This window comes from Myodes glareolus, chromosome 25 (assembly GCF_982192425.1).
Source record: "Myodes glareolus chromosome 25, mMyoGla1.1, whole genome shotgun sequence".
In the NCBI taxonomy this organism is placed as follows: domain Eukaryota; kingdom Metazoa; phylum Chordata; class Mammalia; order Rodentia; family Cricetidae; genus Myodes; species Myodes glareolus.
In genome coordinates this window covers 32,445,327-32,467,351 of record NC_142050.1, presented here as the reverse complement: position 1 = coordinate 32,467,351, position 22,025 = coordinate 32,445,327, and the positions used below count along the sequence as shown (strand labels likewise).

The 22,025-nt window shown below is 44.1% G+C and overlaps 1 protein-coding gene across 2 annotated transcripts; it reads right to left on the bottom strand.

Annotated features, from left to right (window-relative positions):
* Positions 1-5,589: 5,589 nt before the first annotated feature.
* LOC146889474 (aldose reductase-related protein 2) lies at positions 5,590-20,542 on the bottom strand. Of its 2 annotated transcripts, none has more exons than XM_085683634.2 (10): positions 20,382-20,542; positions 17,740-17,907; positions 16,281-16,397; positions 15,304-15,381; positions 10,081-10,203; positions 9,719-9,825; positions 9,198-9,297; positions 8,624-8,707; positions 7,463-7,545; positions 5,590-5,941 (listed from the first exon to the last, which is right to left on the bottom strand). In XM_085683634.2, the coding sequence occupies exons 1-10, from the start codon at positions 20,445-20,447 to the stop codon at positions 5,899-5,901; spliced, it is 969 nt and encodes a 322-aa protein (XP_085539760.2). In that variant the 5' UTR covers positions 20,448-20,542; the 3' UTR covers positions 5,590-5,898. The 2 variants fall into 2 exon arrangements, with proteins under 2 accessions (XP_085539760.2, XP_085539762.2); XM_085683636.2 differs by having other exon boundaries at positions 9,198-9,279.
* Between the last annotated feature and the right edge of the window lie 1,483 nt (positions 20,543-22,025).

The window sequence follows — 22,025 nt, the reverse complement described above, 5'->3', positions numbered from 1 at the left end:
CTGCTTGTTGGGGTTTATGTCCTGCCCAGTTCCCCACAGCTGGAAAGCCCCAAAGAAAATCACACAGAGTTCTCCATAAGTTATAAAACTGATTGGCCCATTAACTCAGGCTACTTATTTGCTCTTGTAGCATATATTAACCCATTATTCTTATTTATGTTAGCCACATGGCTCGGTACCTACATCTTGCTTCTTCGGTAGTCTGGGCAGAACTGCCAAGGGAGCTTCCTGCTTCCCAGAATACTCCTGTTCTCATTTCCCTGACTCTACTTCCTGTCTGGTTGACCCACCTATACTTCCTGCCTACCCAATCAGTGTTTATTTAAAACATGATTGACAGAATACATACAATTCTCCCACACCAAGTGTGTGTTGTTGACATGAGCCAGCCACATGAAGGACCACAGCCTCAGACCCACGGGAAAGTGACAAAACCTTCTTTGGGAGTCTGATTTGCTAATGCTGTTGGTGTGTACAGAAAATGTCCACCATAGCTTTCTTCCCTTGGATTTTTGCAGCCTGAAGAGTGCACCCCTACAGAGACTGCTCCTACTGCGGTTAGGTAGAACTTTCTCCTTGATCCAGCTATTTACTGTAAACCCTGCCTCCTTGTTGATCTGTGTGCAATAATCCACCTCCTTTTAAAACTGTGTGCAATAGCCCTGCCTTGCTGTTCAAGGCAAGCTATATATAAAACTGTATATAACGAACATGCTAAGCTTCCTGGGTGCTGCAGTTTCTCCATCAGAGAGCCCAGAAACCCAGTCCCAGCCTTCTGTGTCCATTTATCCAAGTGTTTGTCATTTCTTCATTCTCTTGTGGCACCAGTCAGGGCAAGTCCTGGGATCCACACAGGATGCAATAGATTTTTGTTTCTGTAACTGGGCAAAGACACAGTGGAGTTAACCTTCCGATAGAAAAGACAGTACATTTTGTTCACATTTTCCGCAGGAGAAAGGTCTCAGTGAATTTTGTTTGTTTGTTTCAAGACAGGGTCTCTCTGTGCATCTTTGGAGCCTGTTCTGGAACTCGCCCTGTAGACCAGGCTGGCCTCAAACTCATAGAGATCCACCTGCCTCTGACTCCCCAATGCTGGGATTAGAGATTTTTTAAGAATATTCAACACAGAGCAAAATGGAATTTGTTATTGTTCTGTGTTTTGCTGTGTTGTGGGTTGAATCCAGAGCTTCACGTGCAAAGGCAAGCTACAGCCTTAGTTCCCAAAATTGGATTTTTTTAAAAGTGAAGTTCTCTCCTTAGCCATCTCAATGCAGCCGAAATGTACTTTGCCTTTTCTGTTTACTTTGACTACCAATGATTCCTTTTGCTCCCTTGAAAGATAATTTCAGAAATAATCCTTGAAAGACAATAGCTATATTACTTTTTAGTGAGTGATTTGCTATTACTTTAGTACATAATTCTTACTTATCATTACACCACAAGTATTACAACGAGGGTACTGCTCTTGTCCTTACCGTCCTTTCATTCAGACCCATTGAGGACTTACCAGTTGCTGCAATAATGCCCTTCATAGTCAAGAGACCCAGCTAGAATCACACATCTATTTTTTTTTTTTTTGTGCTGCTTGGATTTGTGATGGTTCCAAAGACCTCGTCTGTCTTTCCTGGTCCTGACTGTTTTGGAGACCACAGATGGCAAGTGAGTGGGGTGTCTCTCACCATCTGGCGAGTCCTTGTGTTTAAGTTTTCAGCTTTAGTAGACAGAGCACAAACCTAAAGTCAGTTCTTCTTCCTGCAGCGTCACACGTGATTTCAATCCGTCCTGTCATCGGCAATGTTAAGCTGATTGTCCGATTGACTAAAGTAGCGTTAGGAGCAGAACTGGAAGATGGCCCTGTGGCCTCCCTTCCGTGGTTGCATGGGAAAGGGATGGTTATCCAGGAAGACCTGTTGTAAACAAATCTCCTCTGTAAAACCAAGAGCATTTGGTCTGGCCAATTGCAGAAGGAATAACAAGATTTAAAGTGTGGTTGGACTTCAACTCCAAAGTTTGTCTCAGTAATTACCAGAGCAGAGAACAGTTACCGCCAGGGATGGTGCATGTTTTTGGATGATGGTCCACACGGAGCTGGGGTCCAAGGTCCTACATATGGAAAGAACCAAACTCTGCCAGTAACTTGAGTGAGATTACAAGGTGGAATTCCTTACTCAAAACACTCCAGGTAAGAATCCAGCTTGGCTGGGAGAAAACACAGCTAAATGGGACTCATGTCTGATTTAGACATGTACCATTAGTACCATTAGTACATGTTGTTTCAAGCTATCAAGTTTCTGATAATTAAATATGTATGTGATCTCTATCAGATTTCTCTACTGTTCTCCCTTAGTACTTAAGGAAGAAGTATAAACAACTAATAACCGACAGGCAAACCTTCACTTGCTCACCAAACATTTGCTTACTAGCTTAAACACCGGCTGCTGTTGAGTGGATTGATTGCAATATGGCTATCCGAATGGGGCTTTCCTAACTGCTGTCTCTTCCGCACAGGTCAGGTGATAGTCAGGGAAGCGTTTTCTAGTCTCATGTTTTCCCTTTTAGTGGGTTTTATGGATCCCATGTTATTCAGGAATTATTATTCACTTGTGCTATTAATCTGCCCGCTCTGTTTGAGTCAGTTTTGCACCCTTTAGTGGGTCCCATCGTCTGTTCCGGCCCCACCCCCTATTTCCTGGGTGAGGCTATTCAGGGTTATCTTTCTCTGTTTCAACTCTAGAACAGCTATTTTTTCCATGTAGTTCTAGTTTCTTTGCTCCTGCTCCTCCTCCTCCCTCTTCTTTTCCTCCCCTTTGACGCAGGTTCTCACCATATGACCCCAGTTGGCTCAGGACTCACTGTAGAGCTCAAGCTTGCCTCAAACTCACAGAAATTCTCCTGCCCCAGCCTCCCAACATTTTAATTTCTTTTAATGGAAATATCTGGGCTATATCACAGGTGCACAGCTATTTATGTTTATATTTTTTATTGTTTACTTATTCTTTGAGAATGCCACTGATATATATGATAGATGTGTATGATATATTATGAAAAATATTCATCCCACTTCCCTCTATGTTTATAGTTCTTTTTTATTGTTTATTTATTCTTTCAGAATGTCATTGATATGTATGATAGATATATACGATATATTATGATCAATACTCACCCCACTTCCCTCTCCAAATTTTACTGGGATACCCCGGGATGTGTCTCTCTCCCAACTTCATCTTCTATTATTGTCTTTATTCAACCTGCTGAATCCAGCTAATGCTGCCTCCCTGCACATGAGCGTGGGACCATCCACTGGGTTCCCGGGACAGGAGTCACATCCCCCCCAGTAGCCATCAACTGTCAGTCATTGGTCAGACCATCTATTATATAATAATATTTAATTTTGGTATGCCTCTATTATTATGCAACAATTATATTAAATATGCAAATATAATAAGCATTTGACTCATATGCATACTTGCACATTTTGAAGCTCATACCCACAAATGGGTTTTGCTTTCCTGGAACAATGGAAACACCAAGCAAAGTTAGCACATGTTTTCATCTCAATTCTAGGTATACCCTTACTCTGCTAAAAATGTTCTACTTTTGTATTGCTGATTGAGTTGCAGTATACTGGGATGTACCGAAATTCAAAGGAGGTAAGGGGCTAGAGAGATGGCTCAGTGGTTAAGAGTCTTGGTTGTCCTTCTAGAGGACTCCAGTTCAATACCCAGCATCTACATGATGGCTTCCAACTGGCTGTAAGTCCAGTTCCAGGGGAATCTCACCTCACTCTGAGTGAGTAACCAATGAATGTAAAAAGAAAAGCTTATTTTTAAAAAGGCACACAAATATAATTTTTAGAAGCATGGAGCACCCGAATAAGGGCATTACAATACTTCAGAAATGTATGAATAATGTTACCAAAAATCTATCCCTGCCCAGACCTCAGAATGAGATATATTCAAAGAAAGGATCCTTGCAACTAGAGTTAGGGCATGCTGGGTGAAGGTGCGTCACAAATCCAATGACTGGTGTCCCTCTAAGAATAACACAGGTAGGCAGAGGGAGAAGTGAGTCCAGCACCTACAAAGCAAAGAACCATGGGGATTCCAGCCATCATCAGATGTCAGGGAGAGTCAAGGAAGAAAACACCAAAGCCTCAAAAGCGAGCTCCACCCCTGTGCAACCTTGATGAAAAAGCTGGAATAGCAAACAAAAGAGCAGGAGGTAATTCCAAGGTTAGCAACAGCCAGAAGAGACCACCACTCCTAGAGACGAGAGGGTACAGGAGGAAGGCGGATGCCTTAGTCCCAGAAGCCCTGTCAACTGGTAGGAGTCAGAATCACAGCGGAAAATGTTGCTTCTACTGAAATACTACTCAAGAAAACAGCTGCCTTTCTCTTTTTGCAGACCTTCAACCTCCTAACAGAGGACCCCGCTGAGCAATCCCAGAGGAAGCCATCTGACTAGGAGGCCTGGAAATGTAGGTGACCACCTGCCCCCAGTTGTCATACACACCACGGGAAATGCAGGGCAGGAAATCTGTGAGCATCAGAGGATGACTCGGCTCTCTGAGCACAGGCATTGCCTTTGGGGAACAGGGATGGGGAAAGGCACCAAGTGGTACTTGACAGCACTGGGCGACCACTGAGTCCTTTAATCAGTTTCTTTTTAAAAGCATTTGGAGCAAGCATTGCAAAATAATAACATGGTAAAATTTGTAATATGGATTACTGGATGCCCACCATGTTCCTCTCTATACATTTCTGAATGACTGGAATACTTCCCAAGAAGAAATACTATAGAAAAAAAAAGGCATGTCCCAGATTGGTGGTGTGGTGGTTTGAATAAAAATGGTCCCCTAGCCCCAATGACAGTGGCACCATTAGGAGCTGTGGCCTTGTAGGAGTGGGTGTGGCTTTGTTGGAGGAAGTGTGTCCGTTTGTTAAAGGAGGGGCAGACTTTGAGGTCTCAGAAGCTCAAGCCAGGCCTACTGACTCTCTTCCTACTGCCTGCTGATTTGGATGTAGAAATCTTGACTCCATCCCCAACACCATGTCTGCCTGTGCACTGCCATGCTTCTCTCATTATGATAATGGACTAACCCTCTGAAACTGTAAGCCAGCCCCAATTATAAGAGTTGCTGTGGCCATGCTATCTCTTCACAGCAATAGAAACCCCAAGTCAATGGTATTTTCATGTCCAGACTTACTTCTGTTTTCCACTGTGTTCCCAGGGTTGCTACAATGCCTCTCAATGAACAATGGCATCTGTGGGGGTTTCATAGGCTTGGTCACCACCAGCATTGGCTCTTTGGCATACTGGCACATTAAGGGCAAGGTGGGACGGCAATAGTAGTTGATAAGGTCACAGGGAAATGGCAAAGGAGAGAAACAGGAGAGGACTTGGGAAGAAGAGAGCAACGTATCAGCTTGAGCTCCCCCTGAGAGCACCGGCCTGTGATATTTGGTTTAGCCACATATGACCTGGGGGACTATGAGCAAGTGGTTGGCCTCCCCATGCCTCTATTATTGGCCAAGTAAAATGTGAATAGATTCACCAAGTGTGCTCTTTCAAAGAACACACCACACTGTGTTGGACATGCTGGTTACTATTATTGCTTTTATTTTTTCTTCTTAGTGCCTTCAGCCTTGCCATAGCTCCTGCTGTTTGACAAGTGCATCCAATCATATGCAGGAGAGCACCGTTTGCTCTTTGAGTCACATTTCTCCAAAACAAATCTGCTCCTGGTTGAACAATGAGGATTTGAATACAGTATTGCCTTGATTTGACCGCTTGATGGTACGATGTCAAACAGCCTTGGCTTAAATCCATCTCAGGAGGAATTATTTGCACATCAGCAAAGAAAGACTCTATGAGCCGCTCTCATCAGGCGATGCCGCCTCAGTAGTTCACATGGAAAGGGTAGTCCTCCGCATTAACTGTCCTGCAGCAACAGGCACACAGAAGACAATGTTCCACAAGAGCCACAAAGACGATCTCATCGGCATTATTATACAATGTGCTCAACAACCTTTCTGCACTCTTGGGCTCCTCCCCCACAAGGCCATGGGAACACAGAAGAGGGCCCATACTATGACCTGCCCTCAAATGAGTACTTGAGAAAAGAGGGCAAGAGAATAATCAGTGGTCTTTAGAATAATGGCGTAAGGAAGGCTCATTAGATAGATACCTGGCACACAGCCAACGGCCTTACAAATCCTGTTTTGGTTCATTCCCACATCATTGTAAAATGGGGAATCATGGTGAGATGAACATATTGGTTGTTGTATTAAATAAAATACTCATATAAGCATAGAGTTGAGGAGCCTAAATACTCGATGTATGTTTTCTGTTGCTTGTACTATCATCACTACTTTGTAAATAACAGAAATCGATTTGGTGAGGTTACTAAATCTACCTGATGCTTCACGGACAATGAGTGAGTGTCAGGGCTTGGACCGGAAGCCAGCAAGGTGAGGTTTATTGCCAACCCCTGCCTGGCACTCATAGATCCCACTCCATCTGACTTTCCCTATGCAATGCCCAATAGGTATCATAAGCATTTCTCAAACCCAGGCTACTCCTAAATGACAATTCTGCTCTTGAGTTGCTCCAGCAAAAATAAAGTCAAGCCAACAAAACCCACACTTGATTGTTTGTTGTTGTTGTTTTGTTAGTAAATTCAGTCTGCTCTGATTTCCCATTTGTCTGGAATCCAATCTTCCTAATTTCTTCTATCACATTATGAGGTAAGTCCAATGACTGTAATCTCTCCCCTAGACTATTCTCCCAGTCTCTCTGTAATTTCTAAGTGCAAAAATCAGTTTTTAGCATTCCACCCTATGAGATATGCAAACTTCTACACAAAACCGTCTCCTGGTTTCTCAGCTCCTGCAGAGCTAAACTCAAAGTTCCTCCATGCTCTATACCACCTGTGTGCCCTTAGCCCAAAGCTATCTCTAACCTTATTTCTTTCTCTAATACCCTTTGCCTATTAGGTCCTGGCTTCACTGACCTCCATACTCAAGTGTTCTATCCCTCACCCCGTACACACCTGGTGTGTCTGCACCTGCGGATATCAGCATCAAGAATTCTATTCTATGTCCCATGAAACTGTCCCCGGGTTATTACCTATCAAGAAAATACCAGTTCTCATTCATTCTTTATGCAGTTTGCCCTACTTTATTTTTCTCTGTATCACTTGTTACTCTCTGACATATGTATGTGACGTCACTTCAGCTATCCCCGTCTCCTACAGTGGAACAGCATGCCTTTTCTCTATTCGCATAGTTTGAGTAACAGGTAACAACGGACAATATCTTCCCTCAAGTTTTAATTTTTCACAACTGCCCCAAAACAGTATTTGAAGACAAAAGTCATCCCATGTGCCTTATTATCTCTTGAGCTAACCCTGTAAAACCTCAAGAAAACTCCTGGTCATCCTCCTAAACCCAGAACCACTCACATTGGCAAGGAACAGACCCTCCAGTTTCTGTTGAAGCTGAGTATGGCAGCCATCTCTTCATCACTCAACTTGAAGTCAAAGACCTGGAAAAGCCAGAGTTCCAAAAACATCGTTAGCAAGAAAAATGCTGGTGAGACCCAAGGTCCTAGTGTTTCTCCTATTAGGTCCACACTGAATATAAACTAGTCTCTAAATCAAGACTGTGTTGTTTATAGGGCTTAGTATTTCAAAAGGAAGGAGACCGGGTTTGCAGCTATGCTTAGTGAACAGAGACTGTGATCTCTTAAGGATAACTGCACAGTTAATCTTCCAGGAGACATTTCTTCAAATGTATTCCATTCCTCTTCTCCTGCAAGCAGGGGGGTTTTGTAGGCCAGAACACTCTGTTCATGGGTAGGGCAGTCTATGGCCCATGATCTAAGTGCTCAGTGGTAAGCAGGGCTATTTGCAGTGCTAAAGGGTACAGTTGCTACTTCCTGGCCCCTGCTTATCTTTGCCCAATGGTGATTCATCTCAATTCTGTTGTCTTAGCCAGTGCTCTATTGCTGTGAAGGAACACCATGACCATGGCTACTCTTAATAAGGAAACATTTAATTGTGACTGGTTGTGAACAAAAAGTCCAAGAATCCAATAGTTGCTTAGTCCACGAGGTTGGATGTCTCAGCTGGTCTTCAGTGTGTGCTGGAATCCCAAAGAAGAGGAGTCCAATGCCAGTTAAGAAATGAATGAGAGCTAGTAATGAGAGGGCAAGCAGGCAAAGAGAAAATGCTTCCTTCTTCTATGTCCTTATATAGGCTTCCAGGAGAAGGGGTGGCCCAAACTAGTGTCTTCCCATCTCCAGACCCAAATGAAAGGCATGTGTCTTCCTGCCTCAAAGTTCCAGACTAGAAGTGGATCCACTCACGTCAAACCAAGCAAAAATAATCTCTCATAGGTGTGCCCTCCATCTCTGGATTGTTGTTGACTCTGATGTAGTCAAGCTGACAAACAAGAACAGTCATCACATCTGTTGAGGCAAGCTCCCTGGGACAAGCGCTCATAAGGAGGACAGTAGAAGAAAGGACACACCAGCAAAACAGGGATGGATTGAGACGCTTAAAGACAGGGTCCCCTCTCTTCTGCTTGACCAAGGAATAGCAGATGATCATTTTAGATCTTACCTGAATGTTCTCCTGCATGTGGGTGAGCGTCACAGACTTGGGGATGACGGCCACATTTCTCTGGATGTGAAAGCGGATCAGAACCTGTGAACATGGCGGGGATAACAGGTACCCACTTAATACCCACTTATAAAAGCCTCTCCTAGTGTAAGGGAAATACATTTGTGACTAGGACAGCTTTAGCTATGGCAGTTAGAAATTAACTAAGGATTTCACCATTCGGAACTCCTGGCAGCCCTACCCTTGTACTCTTGGAAACAATACCATGATTTCCCTAGGTAAGAATGTGAAGACTGGTGTTCAAAGGACCAAGACCCTGCACAGTTGGCACCAACTGTACAAACCCAACCTCAAAGACATCCTCCCGTGGTATGGCCTGAGAGCTTGGCAAGAAGCTAATGGACAGAGGCAGTCCTGATTTCACCAGTACCAGATATACTTCCTGGGCATCCCAACAGACTCACATTTCTCATTTCTTCTTCTTCAAGGGATTAAAAGCAGGCAACACAATAAAACAAGGATGGTACAAAGGATTGCTGGAGAATAGGAGAAAAAAAACCCAACAGTATTTTACCTGGGCTGGGGTTTTCTTGTGCTTTGCAGCAATCTCCTTAATTTTGGGATCCTCTAGCAGTGAAGGGTCCTCTGGCTTGGCCCTAAATGCAGAAAGGTAGCTGGAGTGACATCATCATTGTGGATATTACTACCAGGATGGTGTCAAAGAAGAACATCACAGCCTTTCCCATTTGAAAGGCAACCAGAGGACCTGAAAATTTGTATCTTTCCCATGGAGCTTTACCAGTTTGAGAAGTCTGCCCTGGCACTGGTTGGCAGAAATGGAGCATTTCCAGAATCAAATATGCTCTCTCTCTCTCTCTCTCTCTCTCTCTCTCTCTCTCTCTCTCTTCCTCTCCCTCTCTTCCTCTCTCTCTCTTCTTCCCCCAACCCTTGCCACACAAACTATGTGCCAGTACTGTGGCCAAATGCATTGCTATAGACACATTTTTTCAGGTGCCTCAGAAATTCATAGCAATATTAGCCAATTATGAAACATGAATTTTGAATGATAAAGTAAGTAACACTCAGAAACCTTACCAAGGTCTCTCTGGAGAGCCCAAGGGGCTGTAGGCTGTGACGCTGATACCCTTGGAATGACAGAACTGAATTAGTTTTTCCTGAGTGAGGTATGGGTGGCACTCGACCTGCAAGAGAACACATCTCCATCACTAGGGAAGTAGACCTGCCTGAGTGGCTCAGATGGAACTCTGGGCACAAGAAGAGACAACACAAAGGCCAAATACAACCCACTGATAGATGTCCTATAGACCAGACCCAGAGATCTGTCTCCCACCTCCCTAAGCATCCTGAACACTGATCCCTGAGAGACGACTTGGTCCATTGGTCTGCAAATGTAGAAGCAGTCACAAAGCAAGATTCTTTCGCCAAAGGGAATTTACCTGGTTGGTCACTGGCTTATGTTTCAGTCCAGGCTTGCTCAGGAGCCTCTCAATCTGCAAGTGGTTAAAGTTGGAGATGCCCAGGGCTTTCACCAGCCCCTGGTCCACCAGTTCCTCCATGGCCTATTACAGGAAGGAATGCAGTTTAGTTGGCTGCGGGAGGATACAGGGATGCTGGCTCAGCTTTACAATGATACAGAATACTAGTAAATTTGCAATGAATCCACCATTACAAGTTTAGCTGAAGTACTAAAAGCAAGTCTCAGTCCAGACCGTGGTGCCCTCTGGCTGTTTCAAGCCCCGTTACCCAAGATCAAATAATGTGAAATGAGAAATATGTGAAGGGTTTGTACTCTTTCTTCTCTCTATTCATCCAAACGTGGGTCATCCACCAAGGAGGCTCTAGTCTGTGGAATGACATCACTTCTGTGGGACGTCTTTTAAAATTAGTTGTTTTCTGCTATTGAGGATTATTAAACCTAGGGCCTCTCATATACTAAATAGACACTCTACCACTGAGCTTCATTATGGCCCATTTTTAAAATTTGTGATTGTAGAGACCCTGACCAGTTTAAGCGTGACAGAGCTCTGGAAAACCCTACCTTTCTCCCCCTTTATCTCTCTGTCTTGCTAAAAGTCATTAGATTACAATCCTGAAGCTAGCCACCAAGGTCTGTCTCCCTTATTTGGCCACTTCCTCCTCCTGAGGCTGACTACCAAGGTCCAGCTATCAAAGTATTGAAGTCCAGCAATCAAAAGTCCCCTTTGGCTCATTAGCATGCCCAGTTAAAATTAAACACCTCATCCCAACATTGGGTTTCTCCTTGTACCTTTATAAACTGCCATTTTCCTGTATACTGCATCTATCTTCTCTCTACGCAGAGCAGTCCTTGTGTGTGCACACACATCTATCTCCTCTCTATGCAGAGGCAGTCCTTGTGTGTGCACACACATCTGTCTCCTCTCTATGCAGGGGCAGTCCTTGAGTGTGCACACACACACATATACATCCTTCCTTCCTCTCCTGACAACACCCCTACCCCTTTCTCTTAATCCCTTCCCCTTTTCCCTCAACCTCTATCTCCTGTCTTTTTCTCTTATTTTCTGCCCTTTGTCCCTCTGGGGCAAATAAATCTCCTTTGTGCTGATAACTTGGTCTGAGAACTTGGTTTGGGGGTTCCTGAGCCAACACTTCTCCTTTCAGGGCTGGTATTTCTCTACCCAAACTAACCTTGATCTTTGTGATAACTAGTTTTATGTCAACTTGACACAAGCTAGGGTTATTTGGGAAAATAGACTGAATTTTAAAAATTGCCTCCATAAGATTTGCTTATGGGCAAGTCTTTAGGGCATTTTCTTAACTAGTGATTGATGTGGGAGGGCCCAATCCATTGTTGGTGTTGTGAGACCTGGGCAGGTAGTCCTAGGGCGCATAAGAAGGCAGGTTGAGCAGGCTAGTAAGAGTGCTACTCCATAGCCTGTATTTCAGTTCCTGCCTCCAGGTTCCTGCCCTGACTTCCCTCCACAGTAGAATAAGAGATGTAAACGTTCATCACTCCTTCATCCCAACAACCGAAACCGTAAGCAAACTTACTCTGCGGTTCAGCCAGGATTTGAACTTGTGGTCCTCCTGCCTCTGTCTCCAGCTTGGCTAGGGTTATAGTCCTGAATCATCAGGACCAGCTGTGATTCTAGGGTCTAAGATCTTTCTTCCTTTACAACCACAGGTTGGCATGTAGTGGGGAAGGCCATTCAGATATCCTGGCCCTGGTAGGAGAACCTGGCCTGAAATGTGTCCCATTGACTGCTTGTTCTGCAAACATCCTTCAACCTCAAAGACCTAGGGTTTATTTTATTTTTTTATGTATTTATATTTTTGCCTATAAAGAGCTTGTGGCAACCACAAATCAGACACATTTATGTTTTGTTTATTGCACATTCCGGTTGGGAGTTTTTGGAATGTAAAAATATAAACTATGTATTTTCTACTTGAGAGTCTTTTTCCCCCCAGAGGCTCAGTATGTAGATCAGGTTGGCTTTGAATTTATAGAATTCCACCTTCTGAGTCCTGGGTTTAAAGGAGTGTGCCACCACACCCAGCCAGCTTGAGATTCTAACAGTTTAACTAAAGTTCTAGGGAGCCCCTCAATGAGTCAGCTGCCTTAGTGCCGAGGCTACCTCAGCTTCACTGACAGTTGACACAGCCTCAAGAATCAAGGATGGGAGAAAAGAATCCACTGGGTCCCAGAGGAGACATTAGACGTAGAGTTCAAACTGGGCATCGAAAAATGCCATGAGGAAAGGCAATGAACTCCTGAACAGATTATGGAGAAGGAGGAGCAAGGGCTTAGAGGTAGGGGTGAGCAGGGTGTGTTCAGCTGACACTGTCTACTCTTTCTCAATCTTGGCGGCATCTCGGACCCTCTGAAGGCTATACAAGAAACAGGTGTCTAGACTCCACTCCCAGGACTTCTTACTGGTTTCCTTTGGGATGCAGCTTGGATATTAGGATGTTCAAAAGGCCCTCTGCCGATTTTAATGTACCAGGATGAGAAGCACTTGGGTGAGTGGGAAGTGAAGAAGACTTTACTAGGCAAGACAGTTTAACACTGATGAGATCTGAAGGTCCCAGCATCTTTCCAATGGGGAGGAAACCAAATGCTACACTGTGACCTAGGTCAGGTTTGCTCTGGGTGTATGGTCTATATGTCCTTCTTTACATTCAACTCTCTTCCCCTATTATAGATTGTGGCCGATGGACTTTCTTTTGGATTGGTTGTAGATCCATAAAACTACCCTACCCAGACATATTTCACCCTGCCAAGATCAAATCAGAGCAGTATGATATCTTTTTACATCTGTAAACCTTTTATTTAGGAATCATTCTTGGATTTACTCATGAGACAGCAAATCAGCCCCAGTGTAAGATACTGTGGCAGAATTGTCTTCTTAATATGATATCATTTTAAGAGCTATGGCAAAAATGCTATGGAACAAACTTTAGACACACTAGTATTTACATCACACAGTAAAATATTATGAAGACATTTAAGAGGCTAGATTTTAATCTAGTAATATGTACAGTCGCCATCTTATCTAATTAGTACCCTCAACTCACTGCAAAATGAACAACAAAACCAGGCTGTCTGTGAGTCTTGGTACACACACTGCAACATCGCTGATTCTGTGCGCACAAGCCGTTCTGTTGTTTGTTAAGCATCAATCAAGTGGGATCATACCATAGAGTCTCCTTATTGTTGTAGTTTTGGGAGTTAATATTTTTCCTTTCACATCTACTGCCAGAAGCCTCATCCAGTCTTAAAAACCCAACCATATGTACCCTAGTTGTAAAAGACTGTTTCTGTTTGGTTAAACCAGGCCTTGTGCTTGCTCTACAAGCATTCTGCCAGAGCTAAATCCCCAGCCTCCACTCTCTCATCCTTCCAAATTCCTTGTAACAAATCTTCTGCTACTAGTGGGCAAATTTAATGATTCAATTGCCAAGGATAATTCCTTTAAATACATTTCCAGGTTTCCTGGGGAGACGAAATAAATGAACAAACCTCTGTTCACGCCAGATGGGGTACCCACAGCAAGCAGACTGAAGAAGAATTCTACCCAAGTCTAGTTCTTGAAACAGTGAGTTTAATTGGGCTAACTTAGGAGTGACCACACCCACAAAGAAACGACATTCCTCAGCAGTGTGTGAGCATCCTGTGAAGATAATCACAGCCTCTCTAACTTCAAAACCAACAGTGGGCAGGCCATGCCCCCAGGACAGCATTCTTCAGCACCAGGGTTTCCAAAGGCTGCCTTGCTTTGCTGCCTTCACCCTCAGCTGTCACTCAGTTGTCAAATGGGTTTTGCGCTCTACATTTTCTTACCATGACCAGCTAAAGCTCAAAGTGGCAAGAGCAGTGTGTTAGTAAATAAACACTTTGGGACAAACCATGGGAAAGTAACATTTCATCAATTTCATTCTCTCCAGAGAAGGCAAGTTTCCTAGAGTCTGAAACGCAGTGCAATTCGGGACAGCCCGACAAACAATATGCTAATTCTTGGAGTCTGTCTTTTCTAATCATTTATGACTTGTTCTTTCACTTTGTCCCACCTTTTAGCATTTGCAAGAGGATACTTATGCTGGTGCGAGTTAAAGTCATCAGAGAGGAGGGAACCTCACTTGAGAAAATGCCTCCATAAGATCAGGCTGTAGGCAAGACTGTAGGGTATTTTCTTAATTAGTGATTGGTAGGGGAGGGTCCAGCCCACTGTGGGTGGGGCCATCCCTGGGCTGGTGGTTCTGATCTCTATAAGAAAACAAACTGAGCAAGCCATGAGGAGTAAGCCAGTAAGCAGTACGCTTCCATGACTTTTGAATCAGGTCCTGACTCTAGGTTTCTGCCCTGTTTGAGTTCTTGTCTTGACTTCTTTTGCTGATGAACAGTGATGTGGAAGTGTAAGATGAATACACCCCTTTCTTCCCCGTGTTGGTGTTTCATCGCAGCAGTAATAACCCTAACACATACCGCGGTAAAAGTTATTAGAGACAGTCAAACTTTAATTCATTTTTGCATGATTATGCAAGTCAAGGCCTCAACTGACCTAAAAAGCACAACACTTGTGTTCTCTGATGTCCATGTGTATTTACTGCCAAGCAGGACACTCAAAGCCTCGGTAACTGTTGAGTCACACAGATCTGGATCCAGCCCTGACTGTGTCACAAGTTTTCTATATGACCTGATGACTTACAAGTCTTGTAGGTGAGGATTTTGTATTCCATACATGGAGAAGCTAATGACCAATGGGCTCTTTGATTAAATTTCTATATTTTAGCTATTTTAATCCTGTCACACCCTAACGCTATGCATTATTATTATATATTATGTTTTTTAATGACAAGGACAGTGAGGCTTATGGGAGTTAAATTTTTACTTCAAGTTGCCCAATTATTATGAGCCCCCAGGGCATCCCTCTGCTTCCAGGATGGCGTGTTTATATCAAATTGTGATGCAATTTGTGTTTCCTGCCTCACTTAGATCTCAGTGTAAATAGGGTCAAAGGGAACCCCAATCCATCTGGTGGTAAGTAAAATGTACTGAGAGAATTAGAGAATTCAATGATGAGATCCCATACAAGGCACATGGGCTGTTATGCCAGGGTGGAGTCAATGGGTATCTGACAAACTTATCTCTTTGAGTACATTTTAAAGAAACTAGAACCTACCTCCCAAGCATCCAAGAATGTGTATTTACTGGTGATAATATCGCCTTTTTCATCTGTGGGGAAAAACTCCTTCCCAGGCTGTAATGCAAAACAATACACCCATTGGAATCAGATCGTAGATTCCATTCCTGTGGAGAGAGGTCTCAGGACAGGACAGTAAGAACACCCCACACCTGCACAGCATCTGTTCAGGCTCTGGAGAACACACATCAAAAGAGTCTCGGGGCCATCTCTGCTCAGTCTACCACAATATGTAAGTCCTCTATTTCTGATACTGCTGGCTTGGCTTTACAATCTGCTGCTAGTATATTGCAGAAGCCATCATTATCACCATGAAAATTAACCCAGCATACCAAGACCCATATACACTTGGAGAAAATTTTAACTTCAAGGCAATTAGGCAAACATTCAATAGGAAGGGTGTAGCAGCGGCCAGCATCTATGGTCATAACCTGATGAAAGATTGGATTTGGAGTGGCATGCCACCATCACTGTGGCCGGTCTTGGAGGGGAAAGGCTAAGAATTCCATTTCCTCCAAGCTCTTGTGAGCAGGCAGGAGGAGGCCGTTGGCATTAAGTGACGATTTTTCAGGGTAGGTTGACTGCCTCCCAGCATCAACAGGCTGACAGCGCATGAGTGCACTTGGGTGAGCAGGAGTGTTCTGAATACTATTCCAGACTGTCCTATGAGGTTCCCTAGGAGAGGACCGCTGGGCGCGGAGTCAACGGGAAGGTGACAGGACAGTCATATGTATTTGGGCTGGCAAGAATCACAGTTCCTCTAAAACAGAATTAAAGCAAAACCTAAGCATGTGCCATCCCCAAGCATCGAATGCTGATCCAGAACCCTTCGGGGTCACAGTCCTGTTCTGTGCAAGGGCTCCTGCCTCCGCTCTCTTTCCTGCCCCCAGCTCAGGCACAGCTGCTGCTCTGGCATTTGCTCAGCAGCTACAGATGGGGCAAAGAGCAGCTCAAACCTGGAATCCCTGTGGCCAGTGAACCAGATACAGGTCCAGGTAGTCCAGCTTCAGATCCGTGAGGGTTTTCTGAAAGGCTTTCTTCACCAGGCTTTTCTCGAAGAAGGTGGGCCACAGCTGCAGGGTGTGACATGGGGGCTTTAGAATGGGGTAAAGAAAGGGCTACTCCACAGCCACCCTCCCTCCTTTGAGATTTGCAGCTGATCTAATCCCAGGACAAACCATTGAAACTTTATAATAAAGTTAAAAATAGAAAGGCAACACAGTAGGTCAGCCAGTCAAGGCCATGCCTATGTGTTCAGCACAGTAGGTCAGCCAGCCAAGGTCGTGCCTATGTGTTCAACACAGTAGGTCAGCCAGTCAAGGCCGTGCCTATGTGTTCAGCACAGTAGGTCAGCCAGCCAAGGTCGTGCCTATGTGTTCTTCCATGCGCTTGGTATTCTGTTTCCTAAATCATTTAGCACACTTGACCTCTGGTTAGATATGTTCACTCCTTTCCTTTGCTACCAGCTCCCCAGCAGCAGGCATTGTGACTAACCCTTACATTTCAGACATCCTGATGCTACTGAGAGCAGCTGTCCTTACTGTACTTCCACAACCTGAAGCCTGTCAGGCTCAAGGGCTGAAATATAAATTTATCTAGATGAGGTCACTCCCCACAGTGGGTCTATGTATTACACCAGACACAGTTTCCAGGTACCTGGAGCTAGACTGTTTTAGAGAGTTATGTCCAATACAGGGCCTAGGACCCCTCACACACCAAGTCCCTTCTTTTTAGTAATATTTTACAGTTCACTTTTTACTGAACTGAAATAGATTCCTGTTTAACAATAAGTAATGCTCCTACCATTTCCAAAATACCCATGTCTGAAAAAAAAGAAAAAGGAAAAACAAACAAACAAACAAAACCTTCAGGGCCAGACTGTTAAGAACAGCATGAAGCCGGGCGGTGGTGGCGCACGCCTTTAAGCCCAGCACTCGGGAGGCAGAGGCAGGCGAATCCCTGTGAGTTCGAGGCCAGCCTGGTCTACAAGAGCTAGTTCCAGGACAGGCACCAAAAACTACAGAGAAACCCTGTCTCAAAAAACAAAAAACAACAACAACAAAAAAAGAACAGCATGAGACGGTGTGTTTTGAAATGTACCCTGAATGCACCGCTAGCCTCTGCCTACCACCTCGCAGGGGGATCCTATTAAGAGAAGACAGAGAGGCCAAGTGTACCAGGTGGCTCATTGGAGCCATTCCCACCACAGGAAAACAGCAAGGGTTGGGGGCCAGCAGCGTCTTCTTCCAGTACTGACTTGGAGTGTGAATATTTTTGTCCAGGCATATCAAAAATCAAGGAAGAAGGGGATTAGAAGGAAAACAGGCACATTAGAAAGATGGTCAAGGCTCTTAATGTGGTCCAGATCTTCCCCTTGCCTTGAAGCCACCACATTCAGCAAGTGGGCCACTGTACCTTGCTGACAACGAAGAGGTCCTCCCGCTTCACAGCCTTCTCCTGGAGCTTCTCTCGGATCCCTTCGCCTACCTCACTCTCGTTCTCATACAGATAGGCACAGTCAATGTGGCGATACCCAGCATCAATGGCCGCCTTCACAGCTTCCTTGACTTTGCCTGGACGAGACTGAAAAGCAAGAGAAAGGACCATCAGATGCTCCTGAGGCCCCCTCTTATAGGCTTCATATGGGCCAGATTCTCAAAACCACAGCCTTACTGGGGTTCTATTTCCAAAAGTATACTGGGGAAGAAAAAAATATATGCTAGAAAACTTTTCAAAGAAAAAGTGATTAATGAAAAAGCAATATTTTTTTGTTTTATTAACTTCTTTAGGTTAGCTTATGAAGGGATGACTTTCATCATGGCATCTTACTACATATGACATTGTAATGATAATCATCCCATGTCCCATTCTAGTCATAAATTATTAATTTTTCCCTTTTGTAAGCTGATTTTGAAGGGTCTCTAGTTTCTGGGAGTGGCAGATGGCTCCAACATTGTAATTCCCGGAACTCTGAAGTGACAAAGAGGAATTTTCAGACACCAGACAGTTATAAGCACCTCAAACATGATCGTTACAAGTTAAATCTAAAGTCTACTGTGTATTAATATGAGGCTGAACAGATTTCTCAATCTCTCTAAACCTTGACTGACAAATAAGAGTGTTACAATTTGTGCCTTCTGTTGCTTGCTTGCTGTAAAAATTGTATCTCATCACCTGACAGCGAGATTCAGGAGGTGCAGGTCACTGGATAATCACTGTTTCATAGAGAGAGAGAGAGCGGAAAGCCTGGTATATGGACGTTCTTTTTCACAGATTTAAAAGAAGAAGAAGAATCTAGAACAAGAGAAAAAGGTCATTTAAAATACCACGGTCTGACCTCACCTAGTACCCAGATAGTAGCTTGGGAAAATAAAAACTTGCAAGTCATCTCTCAGCAGAGTATAGTGAGGCACAAGGGAGGCAGAGGCAGGACAAGCATGAATCTGAGGCCTGCCTATGTGCGGCACATCACACACACACACACACACACACACACACACACCACACAATACACATACCACACACACACACGCCACACACACACAGTACACATACCACGCACACACACACAAAACACACACACACAATGCATGTTGATTCATGGTTATGAATGATATCAGCACCTTGAAGGCAGGAAGACTGGGAGTTCAAGACCAGTCTCAGCCGCACCATGACTTGGAAATCAGCCTGAGACCCTGTCTCAAAGCAACAGAAGAAGCTCAGACAAATAAGAAGCATTCCAACCCTCACAAAATCTAGAACTTCTTTCTGCAGTTGTTAAACATCAGAAGATCATACAACAGAGATCAACAACTATACCATCTTGGGGCCAAGGAATTTCTGCCAGCCACTCAGAGGCACTGGGGTCCAGGCCCAAGCCCCACCCTCCGGCACACATACTGAAGGGCACATTGTCCTTTCTTCATCCGGAAAACGACTCCTGTACAGAACCTACATCGCTGTGAGAATTCTAAAAGTTCACCTCGGCTCATTCTTCTGAGTGAGTAGATTCCCTGGAGATCTGCAAGTGATCATTCACTGTTTTGATGGATGTGAAATTGGGATTTGAAACAAATCTTTCTATTCTGGTTAAGATTTCAACCCAGTGTTGAAAGAAAGAGAGGTCCTAGTGTGTATAAAAAGGGAAAGAGAAACAGGGGGCAGTCTGGAGATGAACTGTGAGGGACAGGAGAACAGAAGGGTTTTAGATCCAGCTCCTGACAAGCATGGTGGCTTCGCCTGAAATCTTAGCACTGGAGAGGCTGGGGCAGAAGGATTGCTCCAAGTTGAAGGTAACAGAGTGTTACTCTATTTCAAGGACCCAAAACCAAAGTCAGCTCCTGGGAACAAGCTGCCTAATGCTTCACTGTGGCTGAGGGGAAGGCAAAGAAGGCAGAATTAGATGGAACAATGTCAGGCTTGTCCCAAGAGAGGCTGGGAAATAATCTGCTTCACTGGACGCTAGAATGGATCTCAGGACTTTTTGTCAGGAGACATTAACATAGCCAGGCAGAACCGGTGCCGCCAACCCAGGTTCTCTGTGGTTCCGGTGCTCGGCCTTTACTGTATGTCAGAACCATGGAGAGTCTTGGTAAAGGGCAGATAGCAGTTCAGTAGCCTGGGCTGGGGTCTGAGACTCTGCCTGCCTTTCACACAGGCTCCCAGGCCAGATGCTGCAGATGGAGTCCAGTGGGCAGCAAGGCGAGCTGGGTCGTTTGGAAATTCTTATTCCCTCTTTCAATCACTCAACCAGAAACAAAGTAACAGCAAAGACAGACCATGCAGGAAGTTGCTGAGTCCTAGGGCAAAGCTAGTTAAGAGAGTAATGGCCCAGAAACCATTTTGCGTTCAACATCAACTCAATGCTTGCTATAGGAACTAACATCATTTCTAAGAAATCCACCCTCATAGCTTTAAAACCTGGAGAATCTCTGAGAAAAGAAAGTCACTTGGGTTCCGGCTCTGGAGTTCAAAACCCTGGGCAGATGCTGTGCAACGAAGAAGAAATGCCAAAGTGGCTTTTGAGGAGAGCGGGTGGCCCGAGATCGCCCACTCACCTGCCAGGTACCCAGGCCCACGATGGGCATCTTGGCTTTGGTACTAAGTTTCACAAAGGTGGCCATGGCTGCCCCACAAATGGTTCTTCCTGAGCAGATACAGGCTTGTGCCCTGGCTAAGGAGGCAAACAGTGGCTTTATGTCCTGGACCAGGAGGCCAGCTCTTACAGTGTGGGCAGGCGGCCAAAGGCTAGGGTCTGGCACTACAACAGAAACTTTATTTTGGTCTTTTGTCAGATTGAGTAACGTGAATGAAGATTAAACACTACCGAGTGCCAAGTCTTCCTGATCCAGAATGCATGGGTTAGGTTTTTGAGTGCCACTTACAAGTTTGTAAACCAAAATAACACAAAATGGGAGCTCTTTCCAGGATGAACTGATTAGACTATTTGGGAAGGGATGGTGTCACAGGAGGAGGCTTGCTGTAGGGAGCTGTGTAGGCACTGAGAAAGCAAGCTTCCAAAGGTCAGATGGGGAAGCCTACTCAAATTATTTTGAAATCAACTATCATGGGACATAAGGATCGATAAAAAGGGGCTGTCTGAGATCAAACAGACAGTCGGACAGATATCCTTGCAGAATGACTATTTATGTAAGGCTATGGTAACCTTCATCCTAGCCCACGATTCCAGCAGTGCCCATAATTTAATTTGTACTTGTACTTGCTCTAAAATTTTAGTAAAGATTCTCACAGAGCAGGAAATTGCCTGCTAACCATTTGGCCAGGATTGTTTAGTACTAAAATTATATTAATACCTACTTTAAAAAAATCTTTGGTTATTACAAGATGTTATGTACTCAATAAAGGATGAAAAATGAAGATGGTTGTAAGTATGAGACTATGGATCACTTCATATGCACATATACACATATATGTGAGTTTTTTGAAACTGATGAAAAAAATCAGCTACTAAACAAAATTGGGATGATGATCCTGATAGAAGTGGTGGTAATAATGATGTGATGATGGATTTTGTCGCCATTCAGGATCTAGAAATAAGAGACTTTGTTCTTATTGTTAATTCTGAGGACTTTATACAAGAACGGGCATAAAGATTTTAACAAAATTTTGTAACTCACAAAAGCACTCATTATTTTATCTTTGGGACTGATAGAATATACTTCATTTACTCAAAAAAGGGAAAAAGGAGAGGCAGGTACAGATTTAAGAAAGGAGACCCCATTCTTACCAGTGATGGAAAAAAAAAATACATGGGCAGTCTGTCCGTCTGTCTGCCAGGAATGGTCTCCCATCTCACAAAGCACGAACAAGCACGATGATTGCTTTCCACCCTGTTCTATCCTTACCCAACCAGAGCAGAGTGTCTTTCCTGGAAATCCCACATCTTAAAGAGTACCAACCTTCTTTGTTTTTTTTTTTGTTGTTGTTGTTTGTTTGTTTTTTGTTTTGGGTTTTTTCCCCTAGCCTTCAGTAGCCCAACTGCCATCTGTCTACCATTCCCATGTAAAGAATACCTTTAATCCCTCTACTCCCAGCCTCCTCATCTTCAAATTTGCAAATACCACATTATTTGATCCCATCTGTTGCAGGGGGAAGTTTCTCTGATGATGGATGAGCAAGGATCTGATCCATGAGTATAGCAGAATGTCGTTAAGGGTATTTTATTGTTCCTTGCAGGACAG

Bases quoted from the DNA above. Each gene is read 5' to 3' on its own strand.
- LOC146889474 (XM_085683634.2), bottom strand. From the start codon at position 20,447: ATGGCCACCTTTGTGAAACTTAGTACCAAAGCCAAGATGCCCATCGTG. The intron at 15,382-16,280 runs GTTTGAGCTGCT...TTTGCATTACAG, and splicing joins ACTGGCCACAGGGATTCCAG to CCTGGGAAGGAGTTTTTCCC. The intron at 9,298-9,718 runs GTAAGGTTTCTG...ATGTCACTCCAG, and splicing joins GGCTCTCCAGAGAGACCTTG to CTACCTTTCTGCATTTAGGG.